This window comes from Bactrocera oleae, chromosome 2 (assembly GCF_042242935.1).
Source record: "Bactrocera oleae isolate idBacOlea1 chromosome 2, idBacOlea1, whole genome shotgun sequence".
Lineage (NCBI taxonomy): Eukaryota > Metazoa > Arthropoda > Insecta > Diptera > Tephritidae > Bactrocera > Bactrocera oleae.
This window is the reverse complement of record NC_091536.1, coordinates 34,953,077-34,972,434: the sequence shown is the minus strand read 5'-3', so window position 1 is coordinate 34,972,434 and position 19,358 is coordinate 34,953,077. Positions and strand designations below refer to the sequence as shown.

Sequence of the window (19,358 nt, the reverse complement as noted above, 5' to 3'; positions counted from 1 at the left end):
ATAAGATAAAGTTTTGGAACTTTTACAAACATTTCCAAATGTGAAAAGTATAGTTATAGATAATGAGCCAGGCTTAAGTTCAATACAGTTCAAGTCTTTAATAGAACGGCTAAATATACAAATTTATTATTGTACATAACCTCTCAGTACTAGTAATGAACAAAAACAAAGAGTTCATTCAACATGTATGAAATTTCAAGATGCTTAAAGCAAGAATATAATTTAATAAGTAACTTTGAATCACTCATTAGAGCGCTTCAACAATAAAATAAAGCTATATACTCAGTAGGGGCAAACTCCCTTATAATATTTTATCTACGAAAATTCAAAAGACTCATTAAATAATGCTTAGGAAAAGATGTTACAGTCTCATAACACGAAAATACTTCAAAAAAATTATCATAAAGGAGAAATCATATATGAAAAAATATAAGGAGAAAGGAATAAATAAAATTCTCAATATAAAAAAATACAAATAGTAACAGAAGATTTAGGAAATAAAATTAAAATACAAAATAGAAATAGAATAATCCATAAAGATAGTATAAAAATTGAGATCTACTATTTTATAGGCACTATGAAGATATATATTAAAACTTCATTGATATTTTTATATATCACTTCTATTACACCGGACATAATAGACTATACACAGGATAATTACATACTTATTGGGAAAAAAGATGCAGTAATGTTTGAAGAATATAGTGCAATATATCATTTGACGAATTTATCATCATTTGAAATTGTTACCGAAATAGTACTATTTGATGACTCAAGTATGGATTTAGAAAGAAATACGAATGAGTAGAAACACTGTTTAAACAATTCATGATTAACAATAATAGAATAAAAAAGGGTTAATATAATAGGAACGGTTTGGAAATGGATTTCAGACACATCTGACCATAACGACTTTATGGAAATAACAAACAGAGTGAATGACTTAATAGATGACAATAACAAGCAATTCAAAAACTAGATCACAAATATTTAAAACAATTGCGGAATTAACACAAATTATAAAACAACTACAAAGCAGCTCTAATAAAATGACTATTTTAAAACAAAGAAACAAACTAATAATCACTGAACTTGAAACTACAATACAAACTAATACACTATCAAAACTTAGAATTTTAAATTCACTTATTTTAGATATAGAAGAAATAAAACAAATAATTAGCGAAGAAAAAATTAATGTAACAATATCAGATCTTATTGACGTTCAATATCCAAAATATTTAAAAGGACAAAAAACCTGTAAGCTATTGAAAACAATAGCAGCACCACAAACTGACGGAAAATTGATAATTGAAGACGAAATAATAATATGCGAAAGCAAATTCTATTCAGTTCAATTTTGTAAAATAAAATAAAATAATTTTGTATGATTAAAAGGAATCAATCATGCTTGACAGATATGTTAAATAATAAGCACGCTAATTGCACAAAAATTAAAGAAGCGAATAAATCAATAAATATTTTGAAAGACTCAGAATATTACTAATCATACAATGGAAGGGGTATATTTGATAACTTTTAAAGGTATATATATTGTATAATATATTAAGTCATCACATATTGATTTAAGATTGGGAAATTTGGATACACTAACCCCAATAAAACAGAAAATGAAATGAAAAATCCTGTTTGGTGGTCACTTACTATGATATTAAAACTAAAATTGAAATAAAAAATGAAATGGAAAGAGATGAAATGTTAAAAATTAATGTCAATTCAAATTAATAATTTTGAAAATATATATACGAAGACGGGACAAAACCAATATCACAAACCACTTAGCTATTAAGCAAACAAAATTTATTAACAATCATAAGCAAAGAAGAACGCTTAACGTTAATGTTAATGTGTACCAGGAAGTTGAATAAAGAGATATCAGTTCAGTTACTTATCAGAACTCAAAGCGTCATGCTTTGGTCTTTTTTCAAAACTTTCCGGTCAACGCCGGTAAAATAATTTACATTTCTTAAAAATGGAATTAGCATTATTTTTCTCATTTAACAGTGAAAGTGCTTAGTTATGCTATTTTTTGGTTTTAGTTACCATAAAATATTGTAATTGTATTGTCAAATATAAAAAAAATCATAGTTTCACATTTCCGCATTGTAATACAAATTATAGACAACAGCCGCAGTATTAATTATAAATAGTAGCAATCAGTAGTTGTTGTTATATGGTGTACGTTGCTATGCGTTGATGATTCGAATCAGAAACAGCACCAGTTTGCTTGAGAAAATAAAAAAGACAGTTCAAGTATGAGAGGGTAGATAAGCCAAATTTTAATGCTAAGCAAAATTTTAAAAATAATTTATAATTTGACGTTATTGACATTGTCTTCAATTGATGAAGGATACGGTCAGTTAAATCAAGTTGCTAAAAATTTTGGATTTTTATTTAATATTGATCGGCTGCAAACTTTTACATACACAGCCATTTTTGAACATTGTAAAAAGTTAGAAATGTTAATAACTTATGGTGGATTGACGGATATAGATGCAGCGGATTTATTTAACGAAGTGCAAGCAATTGCCGGAAAAATTGCTTATAACAGTATGCCACTGTAAAACAGAGTAGACACTTTTTGCAAACAAAAAATAACATAGCAGGATGAAACCCATCGGAAGTGACCGATAAAATCACAATAATGCCAATACATTCTGTGTCCCAACCTCACTGTACTTTCTTTTGTTCAATGTATTTGTTTTCTCCTTATATTTCCTAATTTCTAAAAAGAACCCCATTAAGAGAAAAATAATTTTCGGGCGATCTTAGGGCCTTTTATTTTTATTTTGTACAAAAAATATTTTTCTTTCACGCAAGTTGGTGTAAACTTACCTTCTGTGTCCCAAACCCACTGTACTTTTTTTTGTTTAATATATTATATATGTTTTCTCTTTTATATGTTGTCCTAATAGCGAAAAAGAACCCCAGTTTTCAATCAAAAATCTCACGTCAAAATATCCGATTTTTAAAAAAGTCTATAGGCTTTTATGTTTCTCAGAAAATGCAAAAAAAAAAACTGTAAATAGGTCCTGGATTGAGCACTGGAACAGATGAGTCAACTTTTGTATTGTCCAATCCCTTCAGACGTGTTTGGCTAAGAAAAGTACAAATATTTATTCAAAGGTGTATGTTTATGGATGCTTCTCCGCTCATGAATTTGGTTTTTTGAGGTGCTTCACACCTAAACGCCGATAGAATGATCCTATGGGTTAAAAAGAGTTTACTGAAGTCAGCTGAACTGCAGAAATAACCATGATTGGATACTGCAAGAAGACAATGATCCGAAACATAGGAGAACACTCTGTACTTAATGGAAACTAGAAAACCACATTGTTACTGTCACAAGACAAAAATCCAATAAAGAATATTTGGGCTTTAATAAAAGCCAAAATATCATTAAAACATTTAAAGTCAACAAAATATTTCATTTATAAAATTCGGTTTAAGTTGCCATAAATGACGTCAGGTTACAATAGACAACGCGCCTGTTTGGAACAAGTATTGAATAAACGTAGGCTGCCTATACTTTAGAAGACGAAAACGTTATTTTTTGAACGCACTGGAGTGAGTAGCACTGAGAACCTTTTTCGTAAAAAGTATTTCCGATTTGTCCGCCACCTGTCTTTAAACCGTTTAGGTTGGTCAGATTGTGTGATATTTGAGTGAACTTAAATGGACAAGTTTTCTTCAAAATTACGTATATGTGGTTTGGCTCTTAATATGAATGGAATTGGTTTAGATCCTGGTCCAAACCTCATATAGATAATGTAATGAATATTTTAAATATAATTTTCGCTCACCGGAAGTAAAGTATAGTTATAAAATTGATTTAGTCTATGATCTATAATATAAGTTAACAAGATACAAATTTGATTGTAATTCATTTACGATTTCATGGAACAATGTATGTTGAATTATTTCGCAAGATTTTTAAAATAAAATTGCCAACAGCTCAAGGTATTTCCCCGGCTTTGACGATTGCAAGTTCCAACAGTATGAAATGTTCGGTTACACCTGCACATAGCCCTTTCTCACTAGTTAAAATAAAGTTAAGCAAACGCCTGAAGGTATTTCCCCAGCATTGATGCATTTTATACCTTAAACAGGGTATATTAAGTTTACCGAGATATTTGTAACACCCTTGAGGAAACATCGGAGACAATATAAAGTATATATATATAGATGATCAGCGTGATGAGCGGAGTCGATTTAGCTATGTCTCTCCATCTGTCAGTCCGTCTGTATATACGCGAACTCGTCCCTATGATTTTTAGATATAGGTCTGAAATTTCGCACCCGTTCTTCTTTCAAAAAAAGCTGCGCATGTGTCGGAACCGCCGAAATCAGTCAACTATAGCATATAGCTGCCAAGCAAACTGAACAATTGGAATCAAGTACTTATATGGAAAACTTTTTTATTTGACGTGATATCTTCACGAAATTTGGCATGGACTATCATTTGAGGCAATGCAATCTCCGAAAAAATTGTGTAGATCGGATGACTATAGCAAATAGCTGTCATACAAACTGGACGATCGGAATTAAGTACGTGCCTGAAAACTCTTTTATTTTTAAAGGTATCTTCATGTAGTTTTGCACAGATTATTATCCAAGACATTGTTACCATTTCCGAACATATTGCGCAGATCGGACCACTATAGCTTATAGCTACAATCCAAATTGACCTATCAAAAACAAAATAATTATCTTTTTATACCCTTATGTGCTGTAACAAATGCACCCGTGCAGGGTATTATAGCTTCACTGAATCCGAAGTTTTTTATGAAAGAAAAAGCAATTGAACGTGCCATAAATCCACTAAAATCTACGTTTACCGAATTTTTTCAATCGTGTAAACGTGTGGATGCTTTTGGTGCCTTTGCACAAACACTGCTCTATTCAAAAGTACCACGCTATTTTTCATGGGCTCAAAATGGATGCCCCGCAAGCCAATCACACCAGTTGATGCATTGCCCGGTTTATTCAAATAAAATAATTTGGGTCGTGTATAAAGTAGTTCACAGTCAAAGTGATGCAATTACTTAAGAAAGACAAAAATTACCGAAAAACTAAATACATCTTCCAAAAATATAAATACCACGTAATAGAGATAACAGATGGCAGACATACATATTCAATTTGTGCTTTAAAAGTTCAGATTTTTTTGTTATTTTATTTAAATAACAACAAAAAACAACTTTAGTATGAAATTGCACCTGACATCGAAAATGCAGAAACAAAACCAAATTACTTTGTAATTTTTTGAAGGACACAATTAAAATTTTTGTTACTTTGTGTGATGCCCTTACTATCTATAACTGCTTTCATACGTTTCGACATTGATTCCAACAATTTTTTTGTGTAGCTAGGAGCAATTTTACTGAATTTTGCTTGCGGGGCATTTTTCAAGTCAGCTTTATTTTGAATCTCTCATTACAAAACTGAATACAGATTTTCAATTGCATTTAAATCTGGAGACTGCGCTGGTGTTCATACTATGGGCGGACAGTTCGACATACGCTAACTTTACACAACTACGGATTTGTGTATCGGATCATTATCTTAATAGTACCGGAAGTTATCGCAAATATTTAATTTTACAGTGCTATGTAGAGTTTGAGGTTGTAGCTCAGCATTAGCTTTTCTCCATACATAGCTTTTCCATCCGATCCTAAACAGGTTGATTTTACTCTCATCTGCAAAAATTACGGTATTCCAGAAGCTTTTACTCTTACATTTATAAATGTTCGTTTGCAAACTTGAACCTTGCACTTCGATTTTTAGCATTGACGTATGGTTTTTATATATTTTTAATTTTTATTTGCGACACTGTTTTCACTAACATAACGTTCAATAATTTGCTGAATAATTTGTTGACTCAGTTTTCCGCGACTTTGCGAAGACTTTTGCCGTGTTTATAATCCTTTAAGATTAATTAGCGCAGTTCAATACTGGTTGGACGACCCATTTTGAGCTACACTTTACGAATGACAAAAGTAAAATGTCAAAACTATCCCATTTTTTTCACGATTGCTCACATTTTAAACAGTGTTTACTTTGCATTCGAAAATCGCCGCCAAGCTGTCGCCGCTAACGGTAAACCGTTGTGCATCATTTTAGCTGTGAGCTTACAATTCGGTATACGAACATGTTGTTACTTCACGTTTGTTAAAAAGAAATACTTTTGGCCTTTTTGTTATTTTTGCAAGATTTATAGACCAAATCAATGCATTAGTAAATTTTTTTTTATTTTGCGATATAAACCTGATTTTTACTAAGCGCTTTTTAATTTCGTGATAATTTTGGCTGTGAGCCACTCTATACAATCAATCCAAGGCAGACTAAGTGCTTTTATTTGTTGTTAATACCACCGGACTATTGTCATTTCAAGGTATATGCATGTAAAGTAAATGGACAACAGCTAAAGCAGAATTAAACGGCACAGGAACACAAATTCGTTGTATATAATTCCCGATCCGATCACAAATGCTGTAGGATAACATCGTACAATGTGCAACGATATCATTAAATGACGTAATGTACAATGATGCATTGATTGCTATTGAGGATCATTGCATTGTCATTGCGAATTTAAGAATCATCACTTCGGTATAAGTTCTCCAAATCGAAGTACATCTGATTTAATCAACACAGATATAAATCTTAAACTGCAGTAAGATACTGTAGAATTGGCAGCGACTATTTTTTGCAATGTTTCACTACTAAATGATGAACAAGCAACAATTTATTTACGACCGCGTTATGCTGGCAGTTTCGGCATGGCAAAGGGTATTATCTTTTTTGTGGAAGCAACAGGTGAAACTTTCCTTATTTCGCAACTTCTTGCTGAAATACGATCAAAAAAATGGCATCACATTGACCGTTACATTATCTGGCATTGCAGCAACTTTATTAGATGGAGGCAGAACACGTCATTATAAAGCCTGCCATTAAAAAATAACCCAGATGCAGTGTGCAACATAAAGAACAATCGCCCATAGCCACAATCATCAACTAACAAAATACCCCCATCGACATACATATTTCTAGATGTACATACAAAGTATAAAAATCTGGAGTGGCTGACGGAAAGAGCGATTTTGGCAGCAAAAAATGTGGACGTCAATGAATTAAATTCAAAGACACAACAGTTGTTTCCAATAGACTTGATGTTACACAAACCTATCGATTCTGTTTGCGATGCCTGTGAATTATCCAATAGAGTTCATGAATTTTGTGGATATGCTGGGCATACCCTGCACTATTTACAACTAAAAGTGGAATTTACGGTTATTTAGCTTTGTACTTTGAACATAATACGGCTTGGTATTGGCACAATAATAGTCTAGCTAAAATCAATGACAATCATTATCGAAGCCACCATTTCGAATGGTAAGTTTCGAGTCGAAATTGAATTGCTGCCACGAATACCCATGATTCTTACAGATGTGTCAATTAAATTTAAAAGCACTCAATTTCCAATTACAGGTTGGTTGAAAAGTTTCTGCGTTCCAAATGAAAAAAATACTGCTTTTGGTACAAAATATATATGTTTTATCAGTATAATCTCTCTTAACGTCAATACATTTATTCCAATGAACCTCCAATAATTTTATGCCATCCCTGTAATGACTTTCCGGAAGCTCTGCAAAATACCCCTCTACGGCCGTATTAGCTTCTTGCTTCGACGAAAAACGGTTTCCACGAAGAAATTGTTTCAGGTTTCTGAAGAGTAAATAGCCGCTGGGAGCTAAATCTGGTGAATACGGTGGGTGCTCCAGCAATTCGAACTTTAATTCGTTTAATTTTGTCATTGTTAAAACACCTTTGTGAGCATGTGCATTGTCTTGATGAAAAATGAATCCTTAGAGCTACAAACCAGGTTTTTTCTCACGAGTTTTTTCATCCAGCTGTTCCAAAAGACTGCAAAGTCAAACTGTCAAAGTTGATTGTTTTACCTTTCTGCAGATAATCGATCAAGAAAATTCCTTTTGCATCCAAAAAAACTGATGCCATAACCTTCTTTACTGATCATTGTGACTACACCTGGTTTGGAGCTGAACAACCAGCTTCAGTCCACTGTAAACGTTCTTGTTTCAATATAGGATCATGGTGGTAGATCCAAGTCTCATCCATAGTTATAAAACGACGCAAGAAATCGTCTTAATTCTGCTTAAAACGCTCCAAATATGCTAACTTGGGTCTTCACTAACAATATTATGAACTTACTCAATGATTTCTGGTGTGGCTGCGATTTTTTGTTGTCCCTCGCGTGGATCGCCTTCAAGCTTAGTGCGATCACGTTAATATTCATCAGCCCAAATTCAACAAAGCGTTTTGAAGGTGAGGACTCTAACAATTATTCATAAATTTCTTTTGCTTTTAAACTTTTCAAAACAAAGAATCCTCTCTAGTTTATCAAAATGTGTCATATTTTAATGAAATTATTGTATATGGACATGTTTGCCGGAAAATAATGTATTTTATCACGTGGTCTAAGCCTCATATCCCTAATATAAAGTATTTCGATCCTCTGGTTAACGTTTTCCTATTCAAAATATTAAATTTACCCTCTTCGGTTAAGTTTATATCATATATTTCGTATTTAAGGATAAGTTTAATATAATTTTCGTTGACTGGATTAAAAGATATACATAAAACGAAATGAGGATATGGACCTCCAATACAAGTTAATCAGATACAAAATTGGATTGTTATTCATTCACGATTATCCGTTTGTGAAAGCGATAACTTGAATAAAAACTAAGATATCTTAATCAAACTTTGAACATATGCTCCCTGGCATCCAGGAGGACTAGTATTGTAGATGGGTGAAATCGGACCATTACCACGCCCCCAAAAGGAAATTAATCGAAAACATATAAAGTGCCATAACCAAAAACTTAATAGAGATAAAAAATTGTAAATTAATGGGGACCATAGTAGCAAAGGGCACGCCTTGGCTAAAACTCTTTTAAAAATGGTCGTGCCCCGCCCTCTAATAACAAATATAATAACTAAACCTGCTCAGGACAAATCTTTTTTGCACTCCTGCCTATGAAAAAGGATGAATTTCGATTGCAACCACGTCCACTCCACATATAACGGTTTTGTTAAAAATTACTAAAAGTACTATAGATCTATAACATAATGCGCCAGAGGCGTAAATTAACCCGGGTTTGATCCTTGCAAGTTGTGAGAGTATAAAACGTTTGGTTACATCCGAACTTAGCCCTTGTTTTAATTGAATTCATAATATAATATATCAGGAATATAGTGTTAAAGTTTCATGTAAATTTCAGCAATTGTCAAAGTTGTAGCATAGCAACATACCATAACATTTAAGCGGAACGAAATATAAGTTTGTCACTGCCTGCTTTGTTGTCCTAGTGTGCCCTGGTGGCAAAACTGGTTAAAATCGGTTAAATTTTTTCCCTAGCCCTTAATACACGTACCATAACTATCGGTCAATATATTTTAGCAATATAAATTGACATCTAATAGTGGATATGCTACAGCTTGATGGCGAAAATGGGCGAAATAAATTCAAGAATGACCTCAGCTTCCATATACTGATTATATTGATTATCCTTAGGTTAGGTTATGTTAGAGGGTCGATCCTAAGAAGGATCACACTTGGACAGCTTAAACGCCGGTCCGTTGTGGTACCCAAAACTCCTATGAGCCGGATCAATAGACCCTTACATGACGACAAAGCGCTTTGTGCCTATGACAAACTTGTTAAGACGGCCAATATCCGTCTCGGCCAAATCTTCTGGTCCGCCAAAAGTGTGATTGCCGAGATGTTTCATTCTCAGCCTAGTAAAAGCCGGACAGTGGAGGAGAAAGTGTCGGGATGTTTCCATTTCACCCTCCTCCATACAGCTTTGACAACTACAGTGAGAACTCCTACCATGGCGGCGAGGTGAACTTTGTTCAAAGCGAGAAGATCCCCCGACTTCCTGCGATCCACTCTCGGCCAGAAGGATCGCGCAGTCGCTCAGGAGTTGGTCGTCGATCAGCGTCTGCTGAGCGCATGCGAGGTCCATTGGTTCAGAGCCAGAATGCAAGACGTTAGCGGAGAACCAACTCGATCCCATTCCGATGTGAGCGGGGCAAGGGTGCCCTCCCTGGCCAGCTCATCGGTCTTGCAATTCCCAGCGATTCCGCTGTGGTACCAGGCACCCAAACGAGCCTGATGTTGAAATAGCCAGACGCTACCTCTAAAGAGGACAGACACTCCCTGACTAGCTTTGATTGCACGGTACGCGCGCTCAAAGCTAGTATTGCTGCCCTACTATCAGAGTGAATGCTCACTTCTACAAACGAGGCTGTACTACGCAGCAGTACTTCTACCGCCACCTTGATCATCTCCCTAGTCGGGATATGAGCAGAGAAAAAGTCGCCTCGAGTGGCCGCTGTGACGCAGTGATCCAAATTTTCAGGAATGCAGCTGAAGGAGGAGAGAATTGTGGCGTGTCCTTGTTCGGATCTCTTCAAGAGCCCAGCTTCCCTGACCCTAATAGCACACCTCGCAGCAATGCACTTACCGGCAATGTCCCCAGGTGCTATATTTAATATAGCGTTGAGAGCTATCGTTGGTGTGGTTCGCAATGCACCGGAGATTCCGATGAGCGCCGCTCTTTGGACTCGCTCAAGCTTTTTAGCCAAGGTAGTCTTTTCGAGCACCTTCCACCAGACAAACACACCACAGAACAATATTGGCTTGACTACGGTTTCGTAGAGCCAGAACATCACCTTTGGTGAAAGTCTAGGTATTTCACCTTATCAACAGATTGGAGACGTGAACCTCCAAAAGAGGGGAGAGGCACATTTGGGATCTTATACCTCCTAGTAAATAAAACCATTTCGGTTTTACTTGGGTTGACGGCTAGGCCGCTTCTATTTGCCCAGTTGGATACCACGTTTAGGTACCCTTCGGTGAGCTCATAGACGGTATTCAGGAATTTACCTTTAACCATAAGAACCACATCATCAGCATAGGCTATCACCCGACAGCCTTGCTCCTCGAGTTCTTTAAGTAGGATTGATTATCCTTATTCTACCAGATTTTATGCCAAATATGTACTTTATGTACATAGATGAATGTGTGAGTATTTACAATAAGGCATAAGAATGTCAAGTAACAATTTTGGATGGGATTAGTTGATTGCCCAATTTTGACACCGGCTCCAATGATTAACCCAGCTCCCATATACTGATTTTATTGATTATCGTTATCATAGCAGACTTATGCCATGTATGTATATATGTAGATGTCCCTTATTATTGCAATAACCTTTGGAAAATTACAGCTTTGTAACATAATTTGGACCTTTGTTATTACATTTTATAGGCTTTCGATTAACGATTTTATTGGTACTATAGTAGCAATATGATCATAATATTATATTTAGCAGATATGAGGTGGATGATTTGTTAAAATCGCTACCTTATATGGAAATCAAAGAATATTAAATTAACTAATACCGAATGATATCATGGTTCTTATTAAATTATTTTCATAATGATGTAAAAGAAGATACTTATTCTCGAAATAAATATAATAAAAATAATTTATAAACATATATTGAATATATGTATATATATTCATTATATATTATGAATTAAATACGATTTCGTTTTTGTGAAGGTTGACCTAAGACATATGGATGAACAGCAGGGCAATAACATTGTAGATGTCGGAGTAGATCTATCTGAGTTCTATATGTCTGTGGAGTGGGATATTCTCGAAGTTCCTGCAGTCAGGTAAGCTAACGTAATTAACATGTTCCAAACTACTAAATAAATTAACTGCATTTGAAGAGCTATTAAGCGGTACTAACTGATACTTTAACATTTTATGAACATACACATATATACATCCAGATGAAAGCGACATTATACAAGTACCAATTGAAATACTAATAAATAATATACAGAGGTCAGGTTACCGCCATTGTATTAAACTGATAACTGATATTATATTAACATGTACTATATATATATATATATTTATCGACGCTGTGGGAACGGTGATGAAACTTTGCACAAGTGTTCCTTGGCAAAATGGGGAGGTAGGAATTAGTCTAAAACGACAAATTGCCACGGTCACAAAATACCATTAAACGCAATCATATCAATAGCTATAATTTGAAGCTTCCAAATTAACATTTTCGGTGCCTTGTTGCACTTTTGCAACATACCGTTCAAGTAAAAATATAGCACTTGTCGATAGACTGCCTTTACTCGGTGTTGTACATCAAGATAGCATTTTAACGACTGGCTATGTTTTTATTTAAATTGTATTAAAGTGAAGCACATGTACATACTAGTTTCGAGTTCTTAGAAGTTGTTTATGATAAGTGATTTATTAAAATAGTGTGAGTAAAAGGTATACTGTGAACCAAAAAAAAACGTTTACAGGGAAATGGTCTGACGTTAAAGTGACTTATCTCCTAAACCATTCAAGCTTTCGAGTTGCCTTCAAAAGTGAGAAAAAGTCCTTTGTATTAGTTTTCATAATGTAATTGAAATTTATTTTTTTCAGTTTTCTTCAAAAAATTCAAAAAAAACTAAAATTAGTCCCCTTTCGAGAATAAGTATTTTTTATATTCTTTTTTACTTATTCCATATATGCAACCCCACGTGTTTTAGTTAAGTTTTTTAATGTTATTTTCAATTGCGAAGTTTTTTTGTTCTGCATCACTATGAGCCGAGTAATTTTTCTAATAACGACGTTATTGCCGATCTGACGTATAACATCGAACCAAGTGATGATGACAGTTCTGACGTGGAACTAACTTACCACAAGATTTGGAAAATTAAGGACCCTATACTACCACTCTAGCATTAACGTCCGCCTATGCCGAAACAATTACTATGGCAAAGGATCCAAATCCGACCTCCATTGTGCCTAGTAATATAGGGCGGCTCACGAATCGTGCTACAAAAACAAACCGTAATCACAACTTAATTTTATTTTATATAATTAATTGTTTTTAAAATTATGGACCGTAAATGACCTCCACTGAGCTCAGCCACGCATATGCGACACCTAATTAGAAGATTATTCATTGCGGCCTGAAAGGTTGAAATCGGGATTGCTTCAATTATCGATTTAATAGACTTTTTCAATTCAGTCAGATTTCTAGGTTTTGTTTTGTACACCTCTTGTTTGGCATAACCCCATAAAAAAGTCTGGTGCAGTTAGGTCAGATGACCTTGAGGGTCAGCGAAAAGTGGAGTTTCTTGATATTAATTTGTTTTCAAATGTTCGTTAGAGCCACACGCTATCGAAAGGGATACGTCTTCGGCGCAGTTTTGAGTAAAAAAATTCATTCAACATCTTTAATTAACCATGCCCATTGACAGTCACTACTACACCGTTTTCTTCAAAGTATACACTTGATCTACTCGGGGGAGTGTCGCCAAAATGCCCTCTGAATTCCCTTTGGACCGAAATGATGGACTGCAAAGCATGGTACCGTTGCGCTATCGAAACCCTCTTTTCGGTACCCCAAGCATTTATTTTTAAAAAATTATTATAAAAATAACCTGCCAAATAAAAAAAAAGTAAATCGATTACTTACGAAGAAAGTTTTTGCATGATTTGTGACCCACCCTGTACATCTGAATTACCCCAAAGGACATCTAGTCGAGTGCCAAGGACCAGCTACATTTTCGTAGTTTTGATAAGCTACCGCTTGAGATACTTTGATTGACCTCCATTTGAGATATTTTCGTATCTGTTTACTAAACATATTTTAGGTATAATCAGAGATCAGAACATATCTATTGAACGTTTCTATGTCGTAGCACATTATAATAGAGATATCGGGTATGTCGACCTTTTAGACTCTGTTATGGGTCGCTACAAAATTAAACTACGTAGTAAGCAATAATAAGTAGCTATACGAGTTTTTGCCATTTCATGGACGTTGTTATGTCTAACTCTTGCTTTTGTACCGGAGAATATTTGCTGAAAATGATAGTACTATTAAAGTTCCAAACTCTGCAGAATTCAGTCAGATTTTTAAGGCGAAAAAGTGATGTTGAATGTCTTATTGAAAAAAAGGAAGAAGGCCTAGCCGGCTTCGCACGTTCCCCATGAAGATGTGCGGTTGTACCAATACGGACACTGGGAGGGTTTGAAGGATAAACGAATGAAGTGCAAATTTTCGAGCTGCAACGGTTATAGACAAACAATTAGTGAAAAATATGGAGTGAGTTTTTACTATAATAAACAAGATAATTGTATAAAATGAAATTTTCATTCTTTTTAAGTACAGCTGTATTCAAATACAAGTAGTACTATTGATCTTATGTTGCAATTCTGCAACTATAAGTATTGGCTAGTTTTGTTGGCAGTTGTAGCCTATTTTGTGCCCTAGATGCTATGAGAGATCGTTGAGATCCTTGGTCTATTAAGGCCCTAAGTTTAAACAGTTCTCCTCGGTGTTAGATGAAGACGACTGCTGTGGGTAGTAATACCCTACTTTGAATTTCGCTGTGTAGCGTTTGTGTTTTTTATAATTTTTGAGCAGCATGGTGCCTCTTGGCAATTTTAAAGTTTAAGTTTTTAAACTTCTCACAAGAATGTAATTTATGCCCTCTTGTGCATAGTTCGCATAACGTATGTTTATTTTGTTCGGTTTATTTTTTTGCTACTAGCTTGGGGTCTATTGAAGCTTCTTTTTAGATCGTGTTGAAAAATTTTTGTTTTAATTAGTATTTTATCTACCCTTTCAGCGATTTCATACTGGGTAGTTAGAAAGTCTTTCATTTGTTGCCACGTGGAGCAGAGCGATTGCTCTCATATAAGTAACGATTTTCTGGTAATGCGGCGGTGCGTATGTTTACCAGTATAGCTGTCTGTGGGAAAATTCTGTGTCGATAAAACCGACAAACAATTTGAAGCAGTGGATTGAAGTTTGATAAATGCTTCACTTGTTTCTTTTTGAATTTTATGCAAGTTTATTAGTGTCGTTACTAGTTTATCGACCAATATTCTTTTGATTTCATATCTTGATTTAAGAGCTTCTCAAGCCAAATTGAAATTATCATCATTTAGTGCAAACTGTTTTACTATTACGCCTGCTTTGCCATTTGTTTTGTATCGGAGGTGATACAATTTTTGTGCATTTAATAATTTTGGGTGGTTTATGTACACGGCTGTAAACATGTCCCAGAAGGACGGCCATTGTTCATAACCGCCATGAAATATTTTTGTGTCACATGTGGGCACTTTGAGATGGATGCCTATTTCGAATGCCTCTTGACTTTGTAGTTGTGACAGCTCTACTCTCGGATGTGGAGTAGGTGAAATTGCTTTTAGTTGATCAGAAATCATTGTTTTAATTTCTTCAAACTGATCTTAGTAGTTTTCGTATTTGGCGTAAGCCAAGGATTTGAAATTTTCCGGTAGATCTGAGTCACCAGTTTCTATTATGGCGTGGTGAGCCACTTGGTGACGAGTCCAAAAGTTTTAACGATTTTGTTTTTTAATCTTTAAGAGCGATTAAAAATTTTTTTTAATTGGATATGATAAAAATCTAGAGTTATATTATATATAAAAACTGTTATAAAATAAACTGTCACTTTCTGAAATAAATTTAGCAACCTGTTTTGAGCGTGTACCTCCTGCAGGTGCAGTTTGATTTTTGCCGTCATTAAACATTTGTGTTATATTATATATTAATATACGTGTCATACGATTAAAATTTTCTCAGTGTAAACTGATTTATATGTAGCGCTAAATGATAATTTATACCGTTTTTTCAATGTTTTGTTTGTTTTTCAGTACTTGAGTTAATTTAATTATTAAAAAAGCACACTTTATATTTAGTTACATTTTTTAGATCCTTATGTTGATGTATATAGGTACACCCTAACACTTAAACTTGTATGTATGTATTTATGTTCTAATGCAATAGAGAGCTCGTTGGAGAGGTCGATGCGCGTTGCATATAAGTGTGCTTTTACATTGGCAAATTCTCTTTTGGTGTCGCTCTGTGCATTCACACGAGTAAAAAGAGTCCAGCACTTAAATCGAGTTTTTCTGTCATTACTTTTCACAAAATTTTCGAAAATATTTGTGCGGTTCGACTGCGTTACACTTAGAGCGTGTTGCATATTTCATTTGTATGTTGGGATAATGGTCTCACATTTTGCTTGCAATGAATTACCATGAATACGGTAAAACATTATGCATAACACCTACCCGCTTAATAGTTTCAAAGAAATACTTAAGACGGGAATTCCCTAATCCACCAGAATGTATTGAATACCCGCTACTAATATTTTCAAGGACAAATTTGTAACAGGAATTTCCTTATTTTTAGGTATTAAAAATTCATAATTTCTTTACTCCATATTTTTGCCTATTAATTATAAAATATCCTTGAATTAATTACAATTCTCATTTTAAATAAAATAATATTCGAACTAACTCCTTTGCGGTTAAAAGAAATAAATATGAAAGCATCTTAATACTTTACGTTAATATAGAAAAGTAAAGTTACCATTTTTATTAGAATTCTTTTATGTATACTGGTACATTATTACATTTAATACTGCTTATTGTTATTAAAAATGTAAATTGAATATTTTTGAGTATCTTAATTTTCTCCTTATTTACAATTTTTCAAAATATTTCTATTATTCTATGCATACATATTTGCATATCACTATACAAGTACAAAAAATAGATAACAGAATTCAAATTTCTGAACGAATGGTATAGATTCATTTGAAACCGAGCTCTCTTGCAACCATTCAAAGATGTTAAAAGTGAAAAGGAATGCTCAAATGGGTAGCAGCGAGCTGTTATGAACAAGAACACAAAGCGTACCACCCGAACATGAGAAGAAGGGTAGAGTGTGTTTGTATTCACCAAACTAAGAATAAGTAGGCATTAAATTTTTAGGTAGTTAATTATAAGTAATAATATGTGGATACTTATTCCATTATTTTTCCAATAAATGGCGTTATTTATCTGTATCTCGCGTTGTATAAGTACGATCGCGTTTGGATAGATTGCGTTAGAAAGATGACTAAAGTTTTTCTAACAGTTTTGCGATTGGTTGATTCAGTTTGGTTTGAGCGCGCGTCAAAGATGGAAACTAGCAAAGAGAAGATAGAGATGATGGGCTTGTTTCTGTTAAATGTAAAAACACAAATGATATACAAAGAGTTAAATTGGGCTTAAGTGAAAAACTGGGTGGTGATTATTGTGTTGACTTGGAGCATCTTAATTTTCCTAAAATAAAAGTTACTAATGTGGATAATGAATTAAACAAAGAAGAATTATGCGAGGATATATGTAATAGGAATTTCCAAGATATTGATGGCGCTTTCAACATCATCGCGGACTACAGGAACAAAGCTGGAATCCGGTCATTGATACTCGAGCTAACCTCTGAGTCATACCTACATCTAAAAAATTGCGGATTTAAATTGTACATTGGTTATCAATGCTGCCAAGTATATGATTTTTTTAATTTTAATTTAAAATCACAAACCCAAAAATTGTAAGAATGAGGTTAAATGTCTTAGGTGTGCGGGTGATCATTTAACTAACACCTGTAAAAGTACTAACATAAACTGTCTCAATTGCGTGTACTATAATGAAAAATATCGGAAAAACCGCCCAACTAATCATTGTGCTATGGATACATGTTGTGAATATATCTCTAATAGTATAAATAAAATAATAAACAATACTGATTATCCGGTGAAACCATCGATACCAAAGTCACTAGGTAAAATTGGAAATTGGTCTTTACAAACAACCGATGATTGATAAAGAAGAAATGCAGATTGAAGAAATTTTTACTGATTTATATAATTTAAATAATACGTTACCTAATAACAATTTCTTTATGGTTCACCTAAATGTTAGAAGCCTAAATACAAATTTCAACAAATTAGAGTTATTTATTGAACATCTTGTAATAAAACCAGATATTATTGTCTGTACGGAGACTTGGCTCCTTTCTTGTTTTACTTTTTTTGAAATGAATGACTATAATATTTTCTATAATAGTAGCAAAAATAATAGAGCTGATGGCGTTGTATTATATATTAAAAAATCTTTAAAACATGATGTTGAGATAGATGTAATTGATAACGTGAAAATTATCTCAACGATAATAAAATTGAAGGGTAATAAAAATCTTAAAATATCGGGTATATATAGATGTCAAGACATTCCTAAAGAAAACTTTATAGATGCAATAACTAAATTTTTAGACGTAAACAAGCATGGGAACAATCATTTTCTAGTTGGGGATTTTAACATCAATTTATTAAATTCTGATATTGCTACAAATGAATATTTAAATAATCTATTAGATCGTGGCTATATACCATATTTCAATGGTGTAACCAGACCTAATGACTTAGGGGGTACTTGTATCGATAACATTTTTGTTAAATCAAATATTGAGAAAATCAGATCCTTTACTTATGCCAATGTTTTTACAGATCATTATCCTATTTTTGTTGCTCTGGATTTGTTCCCTATAAAGTCTATGCTTAAAGAAACCTATTTCATTAACCACAATCTTATAAAAGTAAATAGTAGTTTACATGATTGGTCCCATATGCTTGATATAAAAGATCCAGAAGTTTTTTTTAAGCTTCTGATTGAAAATATAAGGAATATTATTGATGTTTCAAGATCCAAAGTAAATAAAACTAAGAACAATAACAAACCGAGGAGTAAATGGATAACTAAAGGTATTATAAAATCATGTAAAACAAAAGAAACTTTATACAGACTATGGAACTTGGATAGAAATAATGTAAAATTAAAATCTGAATATAACGCGTACTGTAAAATACTAAAGAGAGTTATAACACTTGCCAAAAATAACTACGAAAGTAAATATGTTAAAAAAATATCCAAAGATAGTAAAAAAATGTGGCAATACGTTAACACGAAAATAGGTAAAAAAAACTAAAGCAACGCCTGTACTGGATTATCTAGTATGTAATGATGAAATCATATCCGATAACCAGGTTATTGCTGATGAGTTTATAACTTTCTTTAGTAATATTGGAGTTGAATTAGCTAATAAAATTGATAAAATATCGATTGACATAAATAAAAATGTTAAGCATAACCCTAATAGCATGTTTCTTACTCCAACTAGTTATACTGAAATTGAAAAAATCATAAAAGAAATGAAAGATAAATCGGGAGGTGTAGACGGCATTAGCAGTAAGATTTTAAAAATTATAGCCACAGATATTAGTATACCTTTAGAGCATATTTTCAATATTTGTATATATAAAGCTATTTGGCCCTCTGTACTTAAAAAAGCTGA

General features: G+C 33.6%; 1 protein-coding gene across 13 annotated transcripts in view; it reads left to right on the top strand.

The window, feature by feature from the left end:
• The window catches only part of nAChRalpha4 (nicotinic acetylcholine receptor alpha4), a 946,244-nt gene that overhangs the window by 620,089 nt on the left and 306,797 nt on the right, over positions 1 to 19,358 (top strand). For all 13 annotated transcript variants that reach the window (XR_011397945.1, XR_011397944.1, XM_070112964.1 and 10 more), the window contains one exon: positions 11,681 to 11,796. Coding sequence is in view for 11 of the 13 variants with exons in the window: in XM_070112964.1 (XP_069969065.1) it covers positions 11,681 to 11,796 (116 nt within the window). In the remaining 2 variants the exon portion in view is untranslated. The remainder of the gene's footprint in view (positions 1 to 11,680; positions 11,797 to 19,358) is intronic.